At 45.7% G+C, this 15,253-nt stretch overlaps 1 protein-coding gene across 1 annotated transcript; it reads left to right on the top strand.

Moving 5' to 3' along the window:
- The first annotated feature begins 948 nt into the window (after positions 1 to 948).
- cdk13 (cyclin dependent kinase 13) lies at positions 949 to 15,095 on the top strand. The gene is made up of 14 exons (XM_061758267.1): positions 949 to 2,929; positions 5,068 to 5,640; positions 5,895 to 6,053; positions 6,731 to 6,870; positions 6,950 to 7,120; positions 8,179 to 8,368; positions 8,455 to 8,511; positions 9,548 to 9,649; positions 9,719 to 9,796; positions 9,954 to 10,070; positions 10,735 to 10,866; positions 11,363 to 11,562; positions 12,409 to 12,876; positions 13,871 to 15,095. The coding sequence occupies exons 1-14, from the start codon at positions 1,800 to 1,802 to the stop codon at positions 14,521 to 14,523; spliced, it is 4,170 nt and encodes a 1,389-aa protein (XP_061614251.1). The 5' UTR covers positions 949 to 1,799; the 3' UTR covers positions 14,524 to 15,095.
- Positions 15,096 to 15,253: the final 158 nt, after the last annotated feature.

Below are 15,253 nucleotides of genomic sequence, written 5' to 3'. Positions count from 1 at the left end.
TCATACATGCAATTTAATGCCAGTGAGTGGTACTTGAGAGAGGTGCGATTCTTCTGTTTGTCAATTTAAGGACGCCATCCACACATGTACGCAATAAGTGGATGTACTCTACTCGAATGTCGCGAACCTCAGTCCATGAGGATGTCATGTACATGTGCTATTACCTTCGTCAAGCATTAGGCACTCGACCTCACAGCGACAGTCCCCACCGACCATGGAGTCAGAGCAAAGCATTTTGGGGAAGTAGGCAACTTCTGCAGATCCTGCTGCTTCTCAGAATTCTTTGCAGTTATGGTTTGAACTACAACACTGTCGTTGTAGAAAATCCCTGTCCATGCTGTTTTGAGTGTGTGCATTAGCTATAACTCGGGCTCAGGTTGATATTTTTGAATTTATTTCATGAAATGCTGACTGTGGTCATGTTCATTGTATCCTTCAGCAATTAGGTGATTTACTAAATACATGAGATTACCCAGTGAATTTTGTTTTTCGGCAAAGAACAAGAGCCCATTTGTCCTTATGTGTGCCATTGGTGCCGCATGAAAATAAAAAAGCCAATAAAGCTAACTGTAGTAGGAATGTGCAGGTGAGTAACTGCACAACACTGATCTATTAAAAAAAAATAAAAAAATCTGCGATGCACTGAATTTTGCAATTAGTGAACTGCGATATGGCAAGGGATTACTGCACAACCACTGCCTCGTTTTTTTTTATGAACACTTACGCGACCCTATTTGAAAGTTGCTCATTATGGTGGAGAGACAAGTATTAAAAAAAAAAAAAAAGTTGGAGAATCACTGCATGAAAGCACAGTTTGTAATTGTCACGGTTGCACATTCAAGTGGGGATCAGGGGTTCCCTCGGCGATGACGACACAGGGCACGTCGATACGCGCTCGCCTGTGATTGGCTGACGCCGGCGCACGAGGCCTGTAGTTTGAAAGCTCGTCTGGGGCCCGAGAAAGAAGAGTTGAGCAGCAGCGGCAGCAGCAGCAGCAGCGGCAGCATTAGCTGAGCCAACAAAGTTAACACCATTGGGCAACTTGATTACGATCAAGCGCTCCGCTCACACTTTGGCCCCCGGAAGCAACTCGTGTCGCCACCATTGGGAGCGAGCCACTCGGCGGAGGACGCCGCTTTTTGACTGCTTCTTTTGTGGCTGGAAGTGGGGAAGCCGAGAACCGCGCGCGCGCGCGCACACACACACGCACACACACACGCACAAAAGCTTCTCAGCTGGCTAGCGAGCGGCTAACTGGGCTAGCTCGCGTGCCGCTCCTCTTCCTTGTGGCGCCTCGGGACTGGGAGAAGGGAGGCTGACAAGTGAGCTTTTTCTTTTTTTTTGACTTGTCCCACCAAGCCGTGGATGGAAGCGCTCGCTCGGACCGGCCGCGACGTATCGGCGGAGCCGGAGCCGTAAATCCGGACGGGCCTCGGGCCTGCACTTTTGTCCACCAGTCGCTATGCGATGCGTTGCTCGGTACCGTTAGCCGTCGGAGGCTAAGCTAGCTCCACTCGACTTAGCATGTGCTAGCCAGTCCGTAATCATGCACGGCGCGGAGTTCGGGTGTTTAATCGTCGACTGCTAGCTGAATGTCATATTGTTGCGCGAGTGTGTGGCGGAATTGGTTGGTAATCGGGTTGAAAACGATCAAGCTAGCTTTGTGATGCTAACGTTAAGCTGGTGATCTCCAAATGTGAATAACGATGCTAACTAGCCCAATGTTATTATGTTCCTCCGCACAACCGGGAACGTATTTCAATGAAATTCTCAGTGGGGGTGGCATAGGTGCAAGATAAATGCCGAATTCGGATGTACTTCGCGATGGCCGTGGCCAGAGTCCCTCCACGCAGAGAAACGCCAACAGGCAGGACAGACGCAACGCGAGCAAGCCCGGAAGCAGTGCTGCTCAGCGGGACAGACACCGAGACAAGAGACGCTCCTCGGCTTCCCGTCGGAAGAAACGCAGGCAGGCCAAGGACAAGGACTTGTGGCACCTCGGTGCGACCGAAGGAACCGTCAGTGACCGCCGTGGCACTTTTGGGAAGGTAGCTGAACTTCGGACGCTGGTGGAGTACGAAGACGTGAGCTCCCAGTCTGAGCGTTTCTCTGGGAGCCCCTCGCCCAAGCTGGACCGGCACGTTGAGCGTATCTCCGTGGACAGACTGAGTGACTTTGGAGAGTATAACGGCCCGGCGTCTCATCCGAGGCACCGCAAGGACGTCGTCCTCATCGAGGATGACCCCGACAGAGGACTGGCGGAAAGGAGCAAGCCGGCGAGCAAGGATCCGGGCCAGAAGAAAGAGCGACTCAATCGGGAGAGAAACTCAAAGGTCCGCAGCGGACTTGGGCCGAGTGACCCCAAAAACCACAGAGACGTGGTGAAGAGTACCGACAAAAACGGCAAGAGAGCGTCCACTGGTCAGTCAGCAGAATCTGCGGACAAACGGGATTCCAAAAGGCAACGGAGTAAAACGAGAGCCGAGAAAGAACCGCCGTCTGCCTACAGAGACGTTCCTCCGCAGTCGTATCGGGATGACGAGCTGAGGACCTACAGGAGAAGTCCGGGATTCAAAGCCGAAAGTCCCTATGGGACATCTTACTCGTACAACTACCAGTCTCCGCCCGGTTACAACCAGATATCGAGGCGAAGCCCCGCTTACCCGAGCAAAAGAACCTCTCCCGCGCCCAACTACTACGGCCGAGACGCAGACCCGTACGGCGCATACGGCCTCGCCAAGTCGCCTGGCTCGTACTCTGGCGGCAAGCGCAAGCGATCCCCCGCCAGTCCCGCCGCCTGGCGAAGGTCTCCCAGTTACGGCCGACGCAGTCCGTACGAGCACGGGGAGTTCGTCGCCAGTCCTTTCGGAGGCCGGCGGAGATCACGGAGTCCCTATAGGAAGTCCCTCAGCCCGAGTCCAGATGTCAGGTAAGATGCAAGGCTCAGATCCTAGCATGGATTTCGCCATAACGAGCACTTAAAATGTAGTAAGATGGCAATAATACAAGAATACAGTCAGTAACCCCCACTCGGGACACAGCCCTGCCACGAGAGGCCAAAATCGTAGTGAAAGGTTCGTCGTTGCCACTAATTGGCACCCAAGTGGTATTTTTCCATTAGACATGGCTTTGACCTGTGTACAAACGGCAAATAGGTGAAAGGATAAGCTCCCCAAAAAGATGCCAAACGGTGAATGTGCAGGATTCACAGTAATATGATGAAACAACAACATGTCAGAGTAGCTAATTTTGATCTTGGCCATTGAAGATGATCCTGAAAGTCCAGATCCTTGCCAACGCGGACACAGGCGGTGAACCTTTCATTGCCATCTGGTTTATCATCGTCATAATGTGTTGTAATTTTACTTTTGAGCTGTGCTAGCTACATTGACAGCGCATACACTAGTTGCCTCTTTTTATAGCTTCCCTCGTCACAAGTGGCAACTAAACCAGGACAAACACGTTGATGTCGCTTCCCAGAACTGTTATTGGTTAATGACGTATACATCAAAATATCAAAACACATTTTGTCTTTTGCCAAAGGCGATGTTTTCCCCCCCTCCCCCTTTTAACCGTCAATTGCTCAGATGTGAAGCTTTGAAGTTGGATCACCAAGTTAACCACTGAGTCCGAGCCCAGATGTAATTTTACTTCCTCGTACACTAGTTTTGGCTTTAGGGAAACATACAGTCCTGCTCACCATTATTGACATTATTGACACCCCTTCATTTTTTTGCACAACCTGTGTCATATCCTCAGAAATAAAATGTATTGTAAAATACATGGAAATCATTGGGATCTTTTAATTGGAGATATAAAGTAATTTAACTTAGATATTAGAGTTTCAAAGAAAAAAACAGAAAACAGCATGTGCAGTAATATTGGCAGCCCTCAATATTTTTTAGTTACACACCCTTTAACAACAACGGCATCCTCCAAACGTTTCTTGTATTCAGCTCGAAGCTTTTTGTACTTCTCAGGTGCTGTTTTCTCCCCCTGTTCCTTTCCAATTTGTTCAAGCTGTTGAGCAGTTGCAGGGTCTTTGTCTTCGCCACAAAGCTCAAACGTTTTCTTAAACTCTGTAAAACATTTGGCTCGGAAATCTCTTGGTAATTTTCTTATTTCATAATGCCAGCGATACGATCAAGGCCTCCGCTACCAGATGTAGCAAAGCAGCCCCAAAGCATTATGGATCCTCCACCATACTTAACTGTTGGCAGGGTGTTTCTTTTCCTTAAAGGCTTCATTGCACCGTCTGTAAACGTACTGTTTGTGTACATTGCCAAAAAGCTCTTATTTTTTGTTTTATCTGCCCATAAAATGTTATCATTTGCTCTTTTGTATCGAATGCAACTTCTATGTAGCAAAATGTTTCACTTGATTAAATTTCTTCAGGAGATATTCCACATTAAGTACTTAAACATCATGGGTGTCAATAATGGTGAGCAGGACTGTATTATGCATCTCTTACCTATAATCAGAATCATCTTTATTTGCCAAGTATGTCCAAAAAACAGTTGGAGGCGCTCTAGTACGACAACAGACAGTCAATTGACAGACAACACTTTTGAGACATAAATACATTGACGAAAAGCAGTCACTGAGCAATAAAGGGTTGCTAGTTATCTGGTAATGCATTTTATTTTATTTTTTTGACAATTGTGCAAAAAGATGCAGAGTCCTCTAGCACTTAGAGAAGTTCGAATGACTAATATTGTCCGGTGCAATGACCATTGTGCAAAGGCCACATAGTCAAACACAAATACCCACACAACCACCTACTGTGCTGAGAACTTTACTGAGCAAATCAAGTATGTTGCTGCTTGGAACAAAACTCAATGCAGATACCTTCCTGTGACATCTGTTGGCAATTAGAAACCTTTTTGGGCAGGTGTCAATTACTTGTGGATTTAGGCAATTTGTGTCAGGCCTCAGTCCCCATCGGTATACTTTTGGTATACAAGCAATAACGATAACATCACATTTAACACTGTTTTAATGTGGTCCAAAAGGATGAAAAATGATCTTACACTTTCTTGAATTCGACACCCAAATCTTCCCTTCCAGGCGATCGGCGAGGTCTCGCAGCCGAAGCCCGTATTCGTCTGCCAGGCATTCTCGCTCCCGCAGCCGCCATGGCCACTCTCGCTCCGGCAGCCGGCCCTCCAGCCTCTCGCCGAGCACGCTCACCTTCAAGAGCAGCCTGGCGGCCGAGCTCAGCAAGCAGAAGAAGGCCAAAGCCGCTGAGGCCGCCGCCAAAGCCAAAGGCGCCGGCAGCGCGTCCACGCCGACCAAGCCCGCCGCCGCTGCTCGCCAGCCCAGTCCCAAGACCAACCACGCGGCCCGGAAGGGACGCCCGCCCTCTCCGCCCGCACCTCCGACAGCGGTGGTGACGGTGGAGAAAGGTCCGCGCACGCCCACGTCCGGCCAGCCCCAGTCGCCCTCCGACCGCTCTTCAAAGAGGAATACGGAGCAACCCGCCAGCCGGGACAAAGACGGAAAGGCCAAAGACGACTCCAAGAGGAAGACTGCGACGGGGCCGAACAAAGATAAGGATCGAGCCGGCGGGACGCTTGCATCTAGCATCATGTCCCTTCCGCTTCCCCTGAGTGTTCTTGAACAAATGGATAAAGGCGAGAGGTAAGTATCAGTCGTTACATTAAAGCAAACCGCCGTCAACATTTGCAATGTAGCGAGACCATATCAAAAATATAAAAATAGTTTGACCCTACACGCTTTAAACTTCTCACACTCTCGCCGTTATTAAATGGGAGCCTATCGTTGTAACATCACTTAAATATAATCTAGGCAATCATAAACATTTTTAGGGATGACTTAAATGACTCATTACACAAATGGCCGTGAATAAAAATTTTTTCTTTTCCATTTATCAGCACAAAGGATGTTTGTGTGTTGGCGAAGAAGAAATCTGAACGAAAGGGCCGACCCCTCCTCACTGACCTGCCTCTGCCGCCGCTTCTTTCCAGTCGTACGTCTTCCCCGTGCAGCCCGGCCGAGGAGAAGAAGGCACAAACGCCACGTAGGAGGCCAAAGTACGTTCAGCTTCATCGCTGAGCTGTGTTGTTTTCATCCTTTGGCTGGGATTTATGTTGGCCGTTTGTGTCCACTTTGCTACCTTTTTTTAAATTTTTCTTTTTAAAACCATTTTAGCTGCCTGTATGCAAATGTCATGAACTGTCCCAAGGGTGAGGATTCCTTTTTTTGCTGTTTTTATTTTTATTTTATTAAAAATTTTAGCTGTGTGTATGCAAATATCATGAAACGTCCCAAGGGTTCCTCTTTTGTTATTGGATTTTGTTATTTCCAACCTAAACTCTAAAAAATATATCAATAATATATCGTTTGTTTGAAATTGTAGTTTTTGCGTCTATTGTGCTTCTTTTAGCTAATTGAAAGTTTGAAACATTTAAAAAAAAAAAAATCCTTATTGAGTCTTGAGTCATAATTTTTTGGGGAAAAACGGGTTTCATTCTAGACTCAACAGACACAAAAAAAAAAAAGTTATTTCCTGTTGTTTTCTTCCAGATTACATCTTTTTGTTTGCTGGTTCCGTGAGATTTTTCCAATGTAAAATATGTGCCTTGGCTCAATAAAGATTGGGAAACAGTGCTCTAAAAAAAAAAAAACCCAACTATTTGTAGACAATCCTTTTAAAAAGGCACTTTTACGTAATGGCTCCCCTTTAAAAACGTTTCCTTGTCCTTCCCAGAATGTGCGGCCCGAGATACGGCGAGATAAAAGAAACTGAGATTGACTGGGGCAAGCGCTGCGTGGACAAGTTTGAGATCATCGGCATCACGGGGGAAGGCACGTACGGGCAGGTGTACAAAGCCAAAGACAAAGACACGGGTGAGAGATGCTCATTCCTAAGCACTCTCAGTGCTTTGTTGAGATGCAATTAAAGCGGATGTGGTCATCTTTACCACAGCGGAGATGGTGGCTTTGAAGAAGGTGCGTCTGGACAACGAGAAGGAGGGCTTCCCGATCACGGCCATCCGAGAGATTAAGATCTTGCGGCAGCTCAACCACAAGAGCATCATAAACATGAAGGAGATCGTCACAGATAAGGAGGACGCGTTGGACTTTAAAAATGATAAAGGTACGCTTCCTCTTATCTCCCCACATCACACGGAAGGTTTTGTTTTTTTTTTTTTTTTTTTTTTTTTTATAATTGATTTGTGAGGGGGTATGTTCCTGAGTCATCCACAATAGACGAAAATCCGTATTTTAGGGAGACCTTATAAAAAGATTTAAAAAAAATAAAATTAATAATAATAATTTTTGGCTCTCCCACATACTTCAAACCCGTTTAAACTTATTAAAACACACTTTTAAATTATTTCTTAGCTGCTTTTCCCACACTCTTCCTATCAGGAAATGGGAGACTATAACATCACTTTGAGGAAACAAAGTGATGTTATTTAGAGGACTCCAATTCTCTAAATAAGAGGCAACGCGTGCTTGCTTCAAGCTATTTTTGTCCCACCCATTTGATGTTCAAGAAAGCTGACACCTTAAACAAAAAATAATTAAACATTTTGTATTTAAACAACAAAATGTTCAACCAAAACATTTCATTTTGTGCTAACAAAAGTCTACTAGCTTAATGCAAAGCAAAATGCCAGAGACGGGCTAAGGGAATTTGGCATAGATGTTTTGGTACTTCTAAACCTTCAAACAACTGCTACTTTAACGTGGAGCAGCAAGACATACAAATGAAAAAAATGAAAATGTTCTAATCCCCAAATGTTAATCCAAACTAGAGAATTCCTGCTAACAAAAGTCCACTAGCTTAATGCTAACAGTTAATGCAAAAGACCATAGATTGGCTAACAGAAATTAGCATTAGATGTTGCTGTAATTATACACCTTCAAACAACTGCTACAAACAGAGCCTACAACAATCCTCATCAGTATTTGTCCCTGCTCAATGGGAACGGCAACTTATACTGTTGGGGACCTTTTCTTCCTCTTGTTCTTCCTGTGAATTTCCCATACAACACGGCGCTGCCTGGCATCTTGTGGCACAACGGGGTACCGCACTTTAGATTAAAACCCATTAAAAATGGTGGCTTTGAAATTTCTGCGAGAAGGCGGGTGTGCGTAATGTGGTGTTTCACTGTACTCATAAAGTTTCTTCCTCCTTTTTACGTGCAGGTGCTTTCTATTTGGTGTTCGAGTACATGGACCACGACCTGATGGGCCTGCTGGAGTCGGGTCTGGTGCACTTCAACGAGAGCCACATCAAGTCGTTCATGAGGCAGCTGCTGGAGGGCCTGGACTATTGCCACAAGAAGAACTTCCTGCACCGCGACATCAAGTGCTCCAACATCCTGCTCAACAACAAGTCGGTCCACGCTATTCATGAACCACTTTTGTTTTGTTTATTTATTATTATTATTTTTTTAAACATGTTTTCTCACTCCTCATCAGAGGTCAAATTAAGCTGGCAGACTTTGGCCTCGCTCGCTTGTACAACTCTGAAGAGAGGTGAGTCGACATTCGCTGGGTCTTGATTTATTCATCGCTCGCGTGTTGTTCTGCACCAAAAATTCTTTTTTTCCCCGTCAATTCTCTCAGTTCTGCTTCTTTCTCCATTTATCCATTGATTCAAACCATTTCAACTTCAACATATTCAAGATATCTGAGGAAATGATTTGCACATTATTAAAATGCCCATTTATTTTTTTTTTTGGAGATATTTTACGTATTTACCTGCTCCTTCCGCATTTCTTGACAAAATCAAACCTTTCTAATTTCAAGTGTCACATCCTACATTTCAACAATTTAGTCAATTTCACCGCGTTGCAGTTCAGCATCGGCTCTTTAGCATTCACACGCAATTTAGAAAATGTCATTCTCTAGTTATTATTCCGCCACATTTCACTGTTTATACTCCTTCCACTTTTCTCCTCCAATTCAAACTATTCCCATTTCAACATCATTCAAGACATATAGGGAAGTATTTTCTACGTTCCCAAAATTTCTACTTTACCCACAGTTCCAGAATTTCCACAAACAATCATTAAAAATGAATGAAAATGTAAATGTTGAAAATTGAACTCATACTTTCATAGTTCGTAGTACTTATTCAACTGATTTAAACTATTCCAACAAAACTTGCGGAGCTCACGCAGGACATTTTGTGAAGTATTTATCACATTCTCTGCAAATTCACAAATTTTTGTCATGCACATTTTCCATGACAACATTCCCAAATCCATGCAGACATTTTACATATTGACCTCCTCCTTCCACATTTCCCAACTGACTGAAACTATTCCAACTTCGACATATTCACATTATTCAATTCTCAACTCAACTTTATCTATAAAGCACCTTCAGAATAGCCACGGCTGGAAACAAAGTGCTGTACGCTGATAAAAATCAAACGTAAGATCATAAAACACTAAAAGCTGAGTCTTAAGATGAGTTGAAAGCCAAAGAATAAAAACAGCATTTCAGTTCAGCTCTTCAGCATTCAAAAAGTAAACGGCCCTGTTCACCATCTGAGTCTCATTCCCAGTCGACCGTACACCAACAAAGTCATCACGCTGTGGTACCGCCCCCCGGAGCTTCTGCTGGGCGAAGAGAGGTACACGCCGGCCATCGACGTGTGGAGCTGCGGGTAAGAATACAGAAAGAGACCTATTTGTCTCAAAAATAAAAATCCTATTAAAAATTACACCTTTCACAGATGCATCCTGGGGGAATTGTTCACCAAGAAGCCCATCTTTCAAGCTAACCAGGAGCTTGCCCAGTTGGAACTGATCAGGTAAGTTAGAGGCTACAGCAAAGTTCACAGAGGTTGAAATCTATTTTGAGAATGTTTCAGTAGTGGTTGCGTTTTGGTTAAAGTTGAAATAATCTTTGATTGTTTAAAAATCTGCGTTCGCTGTATTTTAAAAACAGTTTGTTTTGGTGTCTTTCAGTCGGATATGCGGCAGTCCGTGTCCCGCCGTGTGGCCGGACGTCATCAAGCTTCCCTTCTTCAACACCATGAAACCCAAGAAGCAGTACAGGCGACGACTGCGGGAGGAGTTTGCCTTGTGAGTTCCCACACTTGGCCTCGAATGCCGTCTTAGCCCTTCTCTTACGTTTGTTTCTTTGTTATGCCCCAAAAATGTTTACTGCTCAATTGACCCATTGCCTGTTTAGCAGTCAACATTTTCAGAAAAAAAGTTTTTGGGTGAATATACGAAGGTCCCAGAAATAATATCAAGAGTTTTACATAATGTGTGTGTGACAGATGAAAGGAAATGGCAATGAGTTTATCTTTCTATTTATTGTTACAATTTTGTTGTACACTTTGCAGTGACAAAGATTCTAATTCTGATATTTGCCCCCTAAAAAAAAGTATACCTTAAACCTTGACTTGAAATTGTCAAATCTCATTAATTCCATGACTAACCTTTTCGTTCCAGAAGTTTCATTTAGGAAAGGTTTAATTCAGGGAAAAAGTTTTTTTTTTTAATAAAAAAAAAAAAAAATGGTATTAAGTCTATTTGACCCACAAAATAGCAGCAGGGTTGGTTTACCAAGTCATTTCCAAAATATATATTCTTTTAAGTAAGAAAAGAAGGCTACAATAAGTTTGATCCTAAAATGATTGCATTTAAAGAAATGTGTTTCTGTAATGTGGTGAATTTGAAAACTGGTCAGTTTGACTTGAGTTCTGCATTTCTAATTGCACTTTGTCGACTTTTGGTTCAGCATCCCTCTGTCTGCTCTGGACCTGTTTGACCACATGCTGAACCTTGACCCCAGCAAGCGCTGCACGGGCGAGCAGGCGCTGGGCTGCGACTTCCTGAAGGATGTGGACCCGGACAAAATGCCACCGCCAGAGTACGTTTTCCTATCTCATTAGTCATGTTTAAAGGAGGCATAGTGTGCGTTCGGGGGTGTGCCCGTAAAAGACCACAAAAGCATTTTCGCTCGGCGAGGCAGCACTTCATACACGTCAATGAGCACAAATCCACCTCTGAACACAGCGTCACCGAGGACAAAACTCTAATGCAGCTCTGCTTACCCTTTTGGCTTTGATTTCGATGGTGTTTCGCTCAGCATAGCTGCTAATTCATGGATGGTGTAACTGGGTGTGGGGGCAGTTATTGTGTAAATCAGCCAACTTGTGACAGTACAATTTGTGTACCTCAGAAGGGCTCGGTCACAGGCACATTTTCCAAAATAGGGAGCAGCTTGCTTTGTTGTTTAATTTCACACTTGATTGGTGGGCCGGCACTCCAGAGACTCACACCTATTTGTATACAAGCCATTCAATAGTCACTTTTCCATTAAATGTCCCATTTTGTGTTTCAACTCCCGTCTTCAATGTCGAAAGTCTTCCACTGTGGCAAGACTGTCACGAGCTGTGGAGCAAGAAGCGGCGGCGTCAGAAGCAGATGCCCGAGGAGCTGGCCGTTCCACCGAAGGCGCCGCGCAAAGAGCTGGGCCTGGACGACAGCCGCAGTAACACCCCTCAGGGCTTCGCCGCTCCCGGGGGCACCAAAGCCCCGAGTGCGGCGGCTTCTGCACAGCTGGGTGAGTGCGCGAATGCGCATGGCTACCTTTTTAGTGACTCCTACTGCTAATATTAGGTTTGCATATTGCAGGCGTGGCAAATGGTCCTCTTAATTAAGGCCCGACCGATAAGGATTTTCTTGAGGCCGATTCTGATATTTCGGGTGGATAACGGTATTGGCCAAAACTCAAGGCTGCAGTATCGGTCAGAAGTAAAAAGTTAGATCGGGACATTGCTAGTTAGTGCCAAAACATTATTTACAGTATGCACTACGCTTTTGAACATGAAATCACAATTCTTCTACTTGCCATGAAGTGATGCAGAGACGCCTTTCTCAGATGTCAAAACGTCATCTTTGACTAAGTTGCATTTTAAATATATCTACAGAGTTTAAACCAATTTTAATAATCCCTTTAAGCATTAATATAAACCTTATATACATATAAACTTAGACATTGCATCTCAATGGGCTTACGAGAGGATGGAAGAGGACGCAATTCACACAGAATACAATTCTGTCAGCCACACACAGTTTTCATATCATCCAAATTGAGTTAGCAAATGTATACATTTTGGTAGCAACACACTAATAATGTCCTCTAAGCATGAATATAAGCCTTATAAACTTTTATATACTTACAGACATTGTTGTCATGGACATATGAGAGGATAGAGAAGGATGTAATTCACACAAATGTCAGCCATGCTCGTCATTTACAATTTCATGACAAAAGGAAGGCTGTGTTGGTGTTTAATCTGCAAAACTCTGGCCGATTAAGGGCTCATATCGGTCAATATAATCGGTCGGGGCCCCTACTCCTAATATAAATTTTGGATCAACCACTGTGGTGTCGTTCCCTCCGCAGACCCGAAAGGTCCCAACTCCCAGCTGACCCAGGAGCAACTGGCGGTCCTGCTGAACCTCCTGGGTCCGCCCAACAGCGGCACCAACCCGGCCCAGTTCTTCCAGGCCGTGAGCTCCAAGGTCAACCAAGAGACACTGCAGCAGCTCTCCAAAGTCCTGCCGCCCGCTGACGCGACCGAGCCCCCCGCTCAGCCGCCGCCCGCCAAGCCCCCGCAGCCCGCCGCTCCGACCGGCGTGCCCCGCACCCCGCCCGTACCCAAGCCCCCTTCCCCTCCCGTGCCGCCCGAGGGGGCCGCCGCCACCCAGACGGCCGTCACCATGCTGCTAGCTCAGCTGCTGCAGGCTCAGAGGCAGGAGGACGGCGCTGACGGGGCGGAGGCCGCCGCTGCTGCCGATGACCTGGCAGCGGGAGCGCCCCCGCTTCCCCCCGACGTTAAACAACCTCCAAAATCAAGACCGGTCTCACCTGGTAAAGAGTCTTATTTTGACTTTTATTTAGTCCTGAGATAGGGGTGTCAAAAGCAAGCTTTGTGAAGTACTTCCGTTTTAAGATCAAGGTTTGGATTGAAAAACTCCAATATGCCAACGGGAAAGGAAAGATTCTAAAATAAACTAAATCATATATACAGAAATGAATACAAATGCAATTAATCTGTTCCAGCCTCAAGAGAAAAGCAACAACAAAAAAATAGCAGTTATATTGTACTGTAGAAAAACATACACTAACATAATTGAGTAACATGAAAAACAGAGGAAATTAAGTTTCTTGCTGTTATCCAAAAAGAGCTCGCTTCAAGCTGTTTATTATTCACTCCAAGTTGAAGCTGTATTAGTCACTCCAAGTTGAAGCTGACTGAAACTGGCATAGAACAAAGAGAATGAAACATTGTACATTAAAACACCAAAATGTTCACCCTAATCATATAATAACAAAAGTCTGCTAGGTAAATGCAAAAATAATGTGACTCAATAGAAGGGCTAACGGAAATGAACGTGGATGTTTCAATAATTCATCCATCCATCCATTTTCCGTAACGCTTATCCTCACGCGGGTCCCGGGCGTGCTGGAGCCTATCCCAGCTATCTTTGGGCGAGAGGCGGGGTACACCCTGAACTGATTGCCAGCCAATTGCAGGGCACAGAAACAAACAACCATTTGCACTCACATTCACACCTACGGGCAATTTAGTCTTCAATCAACCTACCATGCATGTTTTTGGCATGTAGGAGGAAACTCACGCAGGCACGGGAGAACATGCAAATTCCACACAAGCGAGGCCGGATTTGAACCTGGGTCCTCAGAACCGTGAGGGAGATGTGCTAACCAGTCGGCCGCCATTTCAATAATTATAAACCTTAAAACAATTGGGACTGTAATACTGTAAAAACTTATAAATAATTGCTTATAAATGTGTGACATAGTGGAGCTTCATTATACAATTTTATTTTCATTTATTTTACAGTGCTGGACATGGGCGGGGTCCCCATCCTGCCCCCAGACCAGAGACCACCTGAGCCCCCAGAGCCGCCCCCGCACGCTGACCTAGACTACAGACGGCCGCCGCCTGAGCCCAAGCCCGGCCACGCCCCACCCATAGCGTCGACCGGGGGAGGTGACGGCGGTGCCCGCCCGCCCGAGCCCGACTACCCGCCTCTCCCCACTGCGGAGGGGCCCGGCTACGGGGGTGACTTCAGTCACCCGCCGCCACCCCCCTTCACCCCCACGGGCTTTGGGGACAGCTTCATGGGTCACATGTTGGGCGCGGGGCTACCTCCTCACTCTCTGAGAGACGTCTTTAGCGGGCCGGGCCATGCCGGGCCCCCTGAGCCCTTCCCCCCGCCGTGCCCCGCCGCCACCGGACCCCCCGGGATGATGTTTGCCGGGGACAAGGACCACCGCTTTGAATACAGCCCCCTACCGGTGGAGGGCCATCCCAACCCCGGCGCCCTCCACTTGTACAACCACGCTCTAATCCGGAAGGACGGCGTGCCGCCTCATCCGCCGCCGCCCATCCCGGTGCCGGGCCACGCTTGGGCCTCGCCCTCCCACCAGGTGCCCCTCGGCTTCGTCCCTCACGTCAACTCCACCATCAGAGGACGAGGGCTGCCCTTCTAAGCAAACTGGAAGTGACGTTTCGCGATTTGAAGCCTCTCGGACCAGAAGTGGGAGGAGCTTTTCTTGCTCAGACCATTTTCATATTTTTTTGTAATTTGTTCTACAAGTGTTTTAAATTAAACTTTTTGAGGGGAGTGTTCAATTATTTAGCAGGCCCGCTACATTGGTATCCTTCCCGTGACTGCTTCCTCCTATTCACAGTATAGTAGTCATGATTTGCACTACTGACTCTAGTAGGCTTAAAAACTTTTAGCAATGGACGAAGCAGAAGAACAACTCATCATGTCGACTCTGGTGCGTTCTGTTTTGTATTTTTGAGAAAAATGCTACTGGACTGCTAGTACTTGGATGAGAAAATCTGATCCTGACAGAGAGACCCAGGAGCAAAAAGCGATGATGTAAAATGAGAAAACACAAAAGGACACAAGGTGTTTCTCTTTTTTTTTTTTTTTATTAAAAAAAAATTCTCCCCTTACACTTCTTTTCCTTTTGGCAAGTGTTTATTATTAAAGAAATGCCACCATGTATAACTATTGTCTTTTCAGTGACTATAAAGATTATTTTTCAGTCTTTTTGCTGGGTTCGACTGTATGTGACCTATACCGCCATTGGATGGCACTTTTTTGTCAAAATAAGCTTGTTACTTTTTTAACCTCTGTGAGTGATGACAACATACAAAAGACCTAAATAGAAGTATGAGCCAACTGCGGTGGAGGTCTTTGTAAGAAAA

This window comes from Phyllopteryx taeniolatus, chromosome 20, assembly GCF_024500385.1.
Source record: "Phyllopteryx taeniolatus isolate TA_2022b chromosome 20, UOR_Ptae_1.2, whole genome shotgun sequence".
Lineage (NCBI taxonomy): Eukaryota > Metazoa > Chordata > Actinopteri > Syngnathiformes > Syngnathidae > Phyllopteryx > Phyllopteryx taeniolatus.
The sequence above is the reverse complement of the archived record's forward strand: the minus strand, read 5'-3'. Positions and strand labels throughout refer to the sequence as shown.